Source organism: Serinus canaria, chromosome 5, assembly GCF_022539315.1.
Source record: "Serinus canaria isolate serCan28SL12 chromosome 5, serCan2020, whole genome shotgun sequence".
Classification (NCBI taxonomy): Eukaryota; Metazoa; Chordata; class Aves; order Passeriformes; family Fringillidae; genus Serinus; species Serinus canaria.
Genome location: NC_066319.1, coordinates 37,017,335 through 37,026,264, shown reverse-complemented (window position 1 = coordinate 37,026,264; position 8,930 = coordinate 37,017,335). Strand labels below are relative to the sequence as shown.

Genomic DNA, 8,930 nt, shown 5'->3' with positions numbered 1-8,930 from the left:
TGCAATCCAAAGAAGAAAACTGTCAATATGTTCAGAGCTCAGAATAAGTGAATTTTACCTGTGCTACTGCATAATATATTCTTCCCCTTACAGCTTCTTGGTGTTCATGGCACTGGTGAAAAATGAGGCTTTAGATAGTTCAACTTTCTGCATCAGTGTAACTTCATATGGACATTAGGTCATTCATGGCAGACAGTGTCTATAATGCCATGTCAATGAATTTTAAAAAGAAAGAATTTGATTCTTTCCTAGGGGAGAAAAGTGATGAATTGCATTACAATACAGCTTCATACATGCAGTCAGCATCTTGCACAAGGAGGCCAGGATTTTTAAAACTGCAGAGCGAGCCTTTTCTGGGTCCCCGCAGTCTGAATAGAAACCCACACATCCTTACTATTTGCATATGTCCCCATTATGCTTTGGAATTCACAGAAGACTATTCCACACTGAGGAACAGATATTTTTTTCTTTTCTTATGGAAATTACTGTTCCTCAGAGTGTCTAGAAGTTACTGGGCAGTACTAAGCTATGTTTCTCTTTCTTGTCTATAATATTATACAATTTTCCCTGTCTGTTCTTTTAATCCTACATATCACATCCTCTTTGTGTTTCTAAGGAAATATGACCCTTTTGATAGTAATTTTTTGTGATAAAGTTATCTATCTCCATAACAGGTAAAAAGCCTCTATTTCGAACTGAGCTTTTAGACAGATTTTATAATAAGGTTTTGAAACTTTCTTCTTGTTCAGCCGTTAACTTCTGAGAACATTACACTTAAAAGCCTAGTTTTCCACTGAAATAAAAGGTAAATATTGATTAATCTTTTGCAAAATGCAATGATGTGGTCTGTCATTAAAAAAAAAAAAAAAAGCACCACCATAAAGCTGTAATGATAAGGGGCCTTAATACAGTTTCAGTTAGTATCAGTAGAGAAAAATGGAATGAAGTATGTAAGGGAATAAAGTGCTTTTATCTATAAGACAAAACAAAAGGAGGAATCAATCTGTTACTGAGATACAGGAAAGCTGGTCCTTACAGCCACAGTTTGACTGCAAGATGCTGTGTTTGAGCTTCACATAACAGTAGCACATGAGGTAGTTTAAAGGAAACTTTGAGTAATTAGATTTAGAAAGGGAAGTCGAGAAACTTCTCAAAAAGAAAAAAGTGCATGAAGAATAGTTCCTCACACTTAAAAAAAGCCCAAAAACCAAAACATATCAGCCAATTAAATACCAGAACTACAGTTCCTGCCTATATAAAACGCTTCCATCCATTGAATTACTCCATGGTGAGTCATCCAGTGCAGACAGTACTATATGACATGATGCCACAGAGTGGGAAGACTGAATATCTCCCCAGTGATTCTCTGATAAAAGCCAAATATTTCTTTAATTGTATGGCTTCTGATTTTCCAGGGATAACACGCTCAAACACAAAGGAAATGCTATTGGTTGAAAAAACCTCGGCCGAAAAGAATTCCGAAAAATATGCATATAGCACCATCTACTGACATTATGGGTCTTTGCAGGTGGATTTTTTTTAAAAATCGGGAGACCTACGGGTTACAATAGGGCGGCAGTGTTCCCCTAACTTGCACGGGTTTCGTTCCTCTTTGTTTTTACAGCTCTGTAAACTCAAGATAATGCTGATCCTTGCCTCAAGGGTTTAGCATCTGAAATAAGACTAAGAAAACATGGTATCTGAATAGAAAAAATGAGGAAAAAAGGGAGGAAAAATGAGACCAAAAATGAGTAGCTGAATGAGTCAAAAGTGTGTCCTGGAGCTAAAAGAACATGTTGCTAGTAAAGGGAATAAGTTCTCAAGATGTCATTTGAAAGCCCCAACACTTTCCTTCCTTTTGGTTTGGATCTGCATTCATACAGGCCACCCATACAGTTTAATAAAGTGAGTGGAACTCACTGTTAAAAGAGTTTCCCCCTCCTCTACCCCATGTAATTTTCCTGCTGGTGAGATAGGTTGACAGGAGTAAAGGCCTGCTTGGAGACCAGAGTTGGTGTAGACAGCCAGGTGTGTGGAGAAGGGCAGGAATGCGGTCATACCAAAGGCTGTCAGATTGTCTCAGTTGCAACTTGCAATTTCATTCTTCCTGGGTTACATTTAGTTCATTGACTTGATTTATTGTTGTTACATAGACATAGAAAAGAGTGTGCAAACAGCCCAGATGGAAACTCCTTAGGTAGGGCGGGTTCAGCTGTCAAAGGAAACTGCTCCTGGAGCTGCAGAGCAGGTTTATTAAGGTGAGTCTTGACAGAAGAGCAGTGAGAAGAGGTCATGCTCTTCCCCCACTTCCTGGCCAGGGTGTCTCCATGGCATATACCATCTGTCTCAGCTGCTGAAGCAGACACAGCAGGCAGCACGTGTTGTTCCACCAGTGGGGAGGAGCATGGGGAGAAAAGTAGGGCAAGCCATGGACCTGGGATAAGTTGATCAGGACAGGATGAAAGATTAGTATTTTTGGTATCATCTTTGGTATCAACTTTTAGTGCCATAGTACTGCTGCTGTTTGGAATACTATAGAATCACAGAAGCATAGAATAGGCTAGGTTGGAAGGGACCTTAAAGATCACCTAGTTTTGAATGCCCATGGAGGCAGGGACACTTTTTACCAGACTGGGTCTCTTATGAGCCTCTGTGCCCACCAAAACATGACCAGCCCATGCTCCCAGAGCCACACTGGAAAGCTATACAACCTTTTTTTTTATGTAGATGGAACTGAGATGGTCATCCTGCTAGATTCATACTAGTCAGCTGATCTACTTAGCTCTCCCCTGTATGAAAAAATCATGTCATTGTTCCTCATGAAGCATTTCCTCAACATTTTCTGTATTCTTGGGTTCTAATAAAAGGTATCAGCAGTAAATAATAAATATTAAGAAAGCAAACTCAATCTGTCACCAATTTTTTTTACCATGAAAACAGATGTTTGCTGAGTGGAATGATATACAATGCTAAACCCAGAATGTGCACAGAATAGGATACTAATACAGGTGAACCCCAGAAATCAGTTTCCTGTGTGGCTTTGTCTTTACCCCTTCAGATGACAAAGGTCATTAACCAGAGGTCTTTCATACTTTGACCATACTTCATAAAATATTTTTATTTCTCTCGACGTCAGAAGTAAGTCAGTATTTTGGATGATGTTGCACACGTCTGTATCAAGATTGAAATAGGCTGCATATTTGAAAATTGTTTAAAGTACAACTTTTAAAATTATTTACAAAATGCATACTCAAATACATTTCTCCATACCAAGAACAATTTTCAAGAGACAATTTCCTTCTCTGAGTCCTAAAGCAGCCTTCTAAGCAGTGCGGAGTTCCAAAAGCATTATCTTCACTTATCTTGAGGCTACACAACATCATTTCTCAAGAAGCAGTTTCCTGATGGGCTTAATTCCACCTAGATACATGGTGCTGCGGTGGCACTCGTGTTTCTATCTAAGGATGGACTTGGCTAGGGAGCCAGCTAGGATGGAAACCACGAATTTGTTGCAGTCTTAATTTGCAAGTGGGCTGGTGCCCTCCTCTGTGTGAGCGCAGGCCCACGGGAGCGCTGATGTCCACACCTGCCCGCATCCCTCTGCAACAACGAGGTCGGAGTACGCTGATCATGAAACCCCACCCTGGGGCCGTTTCTTGGCCGTTCTAGCTCTGATTCACTCAAATATCCCGTGTCAGATATAGACTCCCTCCACGCTTACATATGCTTTAGTGTGCGGATGCTGACCTTTTCCACTGTAATCAGACCAAGTCGGATTTAAAGACTCCACTCCTTGGCGTGAAACAGGCAGTTGTTAATCTTAAATCACGTAACTGCCCAAAAATTAAAGCCGTATTATAAGCCTCTTCGTTTCTCGCGCTGTCATCGCACAGTTTCACACCCAGGCTTGCACAAACGCGCGAAGCCCGTCTCCCGCACCAAGGCCGGAGAGCAGCGCAGGGCAGCGCGGAGCCTGCGGCCGGAGCTGCGGAGCTCGGCGCTGCCCGCTCCGGAGGCCGGCGCGCCGCTGCCGCCGCCTTCCAGCGAACAGAACCGCACCCCCGCGCGGGGTACGCCCAGGGCCCTCAGCGCCCGCGTCCCGGCGCTCGCCAGCCCCAGCAGCGCACGGCAACACCCCGGGGCTGCGACACAAGCAACCACCGCCCCGGCTGGGGCCAGCCCCGCTCCCCTCCCTCCCCCGCAGCCGCCGCCGAAGCGCCGCCCGGCGCTCTCCTCCCCCTTCCCCTCCCTCCCCTCAGCGGCCGCTCCCTCGCGAGAGGCGCCGCTCGCCGCCGCCGCCCCGCCCCGCCCCGCCCCGCGCGCCGCAGCCCCGCCCGGCCGCGGCTCCGGCGGGCGCAGAGCGCCGCGAGCAGCCATGATGGTGGGTCCGGGGCGGCCGCGGAGCCGGGCCGGGGCGGGGCAGGGCGGGCGGCGCGGCCGGGCACTCGCTAACCTGTGCGCTTTGTCTCCCCTCACCCTCCCTGCCGCCGGCTGTACCACTCCGTGCCCCCTGCCTGCGCCGCCGCCTCGCCCCCCAAGCAGGAAGGCTCGGACGACGGCCCAGATTTCCTCTCGGAGGAGGACCGAGGTGTAAGTACCGCGGGGAGGCGTCGGGACCCGGCTCCTGGGGCTGGGCGTGGGGGGAAACGGGGTCGGCCCCTCTTCGGGGGCCTCCGGGCGTTGCTGGCCCGAGCCCGCCGCGTGGGTGTCGGACGGAGGCGGGATGCTGGGCTGCGAGCGTCCGGGCTGGCCGTCTGTCTGTCTGTCTGTCCGTCCGTCCGCCCGCTAGGATCTGCTCCTGGCACAGCCTCCCGGTGATACCGGCGTCTATGTGCGTGTGCTCGTCATTGTTCTGTCACCCAAGTTTTGGAAGGACAGTTCTTTCATGCTGTGGTTGGAATGGCTGGGGAGGGGGTCGTGGCCGGAGATGGATGCTCTCTCCGTGCGGCCCCCGCTCTCCCGGTGCACACGCCCGGCGGGGCCGGTCCTGCCCAGGCTGAGCAGCCTGGGGAGCGCCAGCTTCCATTGCCAGCCGCGATCTAGGGCCTGGGTGATGCAGTCCTGCCCTCTCTGCTCCCTTCAGGCCCAGGGGGCTCTCCCATAGATAACAAAGGGACATTTTCATTGGAGACACATGCTACATAATAAACTCTTTATTCAAGAGAAGTTGTGTTGTTGGGACAGGATGCCACAATTGCGTTTCTTACTGAGAAAGCCTTTTTCTCTGCCTGTTTCTGGCCTTAGTTTCTCTTCTGACTGCTGTATCCATCTTTATTTAACTTGCCTGCCTCACTTAAGCAACAAATCAGCTAACCTAGTACAATTTAGTCAGACTGATTATCCCTGTCACTTAGTATCTTGAGAAAGACCAACTGTGAGCAAGGTAGGAGAGCAGCTTCAGGGTCGCTTTGGTTCACTTGGCTGTTGGTTATTGAAGTGACTGCATGCAGTATATTACTGAAAATACAAAAATCTGAGACACACTGTGTTGGTGTGATGTTTTATCATGCACACCGTAATCTGATATTAAATTCAGTGCATTTTATGTTCCAGTTCATGGCCAGAAATTTAAAAAGGCATTCTAATATTGTATCTGGCCAGTTTTGGCCACTGTAAAGCTTTTGCCTTTACGGGTACAGCTACTTTACTAAGAATATCAGATAAAAGAGAGAGGAGGTTGTTGCTGTTGTCATTTGAGTGTCTTCAGAGCAAGGATCGAAGAGCTTGATAACTGTGAAATTTTATTTACATAGGTATTTTACATAGGTTTTCCCTGGTACTTAGGAACAGTCTTTGATGTGCACAGTTAAGTTGCCTTTATCTGAAGTGCAGGTAGAACATAACAATGTGAATCTGACCTCCTGTGAAACTTGTTTGTTTGGCTGGTTATTAGTTTTCCCTCTACAGGTCGTTAAGAGTTCACAAGGTAATTTGAAAACCTTAAGAAATCTCTTAGCAGTCTTGTTTGTACTGTTGTAAGACTTACCATCTCAGTTGGCCAAATGCAGTAATTTTTTTTTCTCTCCTGCATTTTCATCCGGTACTGAGGAATTAAACTAGAACAGTGGCCTTCTCATTTGCCTAGTTTTTTTAGGGTTTTTATTTTCAATCATGGATCACTGTGGGGGTTTAATTTTTTCTCTTCTGTCTAAATGTCTGGGGTTAAAACACAGGTTATCTGCATGATTTTGTTTGTGATACAGGAAGTTAATCAAAAGCAATATGGCAGTCTGTTCATGAATGGATTTGCTGTGCTTTTATCTTCAAAACTGTAATACATTTTGCTGAGTAGAAGTAGTAAAATAAGCATCTTTTTATAAAGTGATTCTCTAGTTCTGATTTGTTGCCTTTCTCTGCAATTAAATAATGAGTAGGTCAAGCCTTTACTTGAAAGCATGGATGGCAACTTCTAGTTGGAGTAATTGAGCTTTTAGTTTTGAAAATCAATACTCTTGCCTCTGTTGAATTCAGATATTGCTGTGGCAACTGTAATTCTACTGCTGCAGGAACATGTTTGTTGGCTACAGTTGTGTTAAGTTTAATCTTGGGGTGGTGGGATGAAAGAGGGCTGGAATTTATGCTGATGCCACACAGAAGAGTAATTCTCAGACAATGGTGTTACACCATATGGAGCCTTTTCTGGAGAACTGTAAAACAGAGCACTGAGAATCATCTTTGAGGAAGTAGCAGTGGGTGGTCTGTAGAAGGAACTTATTATAAATGGTCTGCATAAAATGAACTTGTGGGAATTGCTTTTCTGAATTTCACTTAGAAAATAGGATAGGAATGAATTTGCTTGGTGTAACTTGGGTGCTGTTGAGATTTTTGTGCTCTCTCTAACATCAACAGTACATGCTTTGTAAAGTGGTGAAGTATTGCTCCATTAGTACTGCCTTGTGTATTTTATATCTATATAATCTTTAGGTAACATTCATTCAGTGGAAATGAGCTATCCTTTAGAACAGGTCTGCTGGAAGCTTAATGCTGTGAAAACACTTCAAAAGGTTTTGTTGTGAAGGTATTCTTTGTCCCCTTGTTTTGTGTATTTGTCTGCCTGTAAAGAACGAGCTGAAGATAGGGTCCTTCTTACTCTTAACATTTTTGAAAGAGCTTAGAGCAGGGAAGTTACTGTTAATGGATGACATTACCTAGGAATGTAACACTTGGTTGTCTCCCTTGTCTGTACCAGATTCCTTCCATTATCATTTGAAGTATAATTGATCCTTAAGCAAGAGCTTAGATGTTCAATCCTCTCCTTGCATTGTGTTCTCAGTTAGTACTGTAACATCGCTTGGCCTGGGTTTTGGCTTCTGGTGTTTTCTAGACCCTTTGAATAGAACAGGGACTTTCTCGGTATAGCATTGGAACTGTAAAGTAATTGAATCAGGTTTGTTTTGCAAGTTGTTCAGCATGGATGTAGATAACATATGTAAGCATAAAATTATTATGCAATGTTGTATGTATTAGACTTGTTGGGGGGCAAGATAAAGATTACCCTATCTCTGTTTTTTCCATACTTTAAGGTACTTTCATTTCAGTTTTCATCTGTATCAGACTTACTTTATTTTTTTTATTTTCTACTTCCTTTGTCACTAGAAAACCATCCATTGGTGGCAGTTTTATTTTGGAAGTATTGATGCAGAGTTTGTTTAAGTTTGTGGTGTGGTGATGTTGTTTGTGAATTAAATTTCCAGTAATGCAATGTGATTAATTGTGTCACATGAATACATTTAAAGTCCTTCAACTTTCTGATTGTCTTTGACACCTTTCATAAATGCTTCATTACCATTGCAGATGAAAACATTCCCTGTTGGCAGTCAGGCTACATGGCATAACTCAACCTATGATTAAACTCTTCAAAACTGTTACAAACTTAACTCAGTATAAATCAAACAAATAGTCCTTTACAGCTGTATGTCATGGGCGAAGTTGTCATATTTAGTTCTTAATTTTCTCAGCACAGATAGGACTTTTGTGTCTGAAGTTGAGATTAGTGCATATGATCAGGCTGCACTGCATCTAATGCCAAACTTGATCAGCTGTTACACTGAATTCTAGAATTTTGTGTAGTACCACTTTGAAAAAAAAAAAAAAAGAAAAGGTTGTGCAAAAAGTATTTTGATAGAAATATTTGTGACCTGTAAAAGATTACAAAAATACCATTTAGAAAATTGCGATTATTTTCTGAGAGTACTCAGTCTGTTAATGTATTCTGGGGGGACCGGAGAAAAACAAGCAGTACCCCAGAGAGTGTAACCACAAAAACCTTTTTACACCCTGAAAAATGTGGTGTCTTGACATAAGAGAGACATTGGTATGTCATTATATTTTTCTTTCCTAAATTAGATGGTAAGCACTTTGGAAGCTCAGTAGGAGCTGGGAGATTCTGCCTCTGAGAAGTGATCTGCAAGAAACCATTGCATGATAATACGCCTTTGTGTGAGGCAGTGACCCTCTAAACCTTGGGAAAACAAAACAAAAGGCAATGCCTGGATCACGTGTGTGAATATGTTACTGTGCAGTCTTTTTAATGATTTCAAACTTCACTGTAAGGAAAAGCTATGTGTAAGAGCTTTTGAACAGTTACATTTTGCTAGCCTTAGCAGAATATACTAGACTGCATGATTCTGGTTTGCTTTAACACACTAATTCTAAGATCCATGAGTCTGGTTGCTGCTACATAGGCAAGAGTTGTACATGCATTGGGGTTAACAGCAAGACTAGAGTGGAATCTGACCATTGTGATTTAATATAAAGGTAACTTATGGAAAACAAACGTGGCAGTTGATCCTTCTGTCCTAGAGCTTTTCTAGTGCCTCACAGTGTTACCTTCAAAATCTGCTCATGTGTAACTTCCCTGCTATGTGTTGAGAATACTTAAAGCATTTTTGTATGTAAGTATTGACTTAAAAATGCAATACTGAAAACAT

At 43.5% G+C, this 8,930-nt stretch overlaps 1 protein-coding gene across 2 annotated transcripts in view; it reads left to right on the top strand.

The window, feature by feature from the left end:
- The first annotated feature begins 4,324 nt into the window (after positions 1-4,324).
- SNX6 (sorting nexin 6) overlaps positions 4,325-8,930 on the top strand; it is a 29,159-nt gene continuing 24,553 nt past the window's right edge. The window contains exons 1-2 of one of the 2 annotated variants that reach the window (XM_030240125.2): positions 4,325-4,381; positions 4,543-4,590. In XM_030240125.2, coding sequence (XP_030095985.1) covers positions 4,376-4,381; positions 4,543-4,590 — 54 coding nt within the window. In that variant the 5' untranslated portion in view covers positions 4,325-4,375. Of the gene's footprint in view, positions 4,382-4,539; positions 4,591-8,930 lie in introns of both variants that reach the window. The other variant, XM_030240124.2, reaches the window with a different exon arrangement.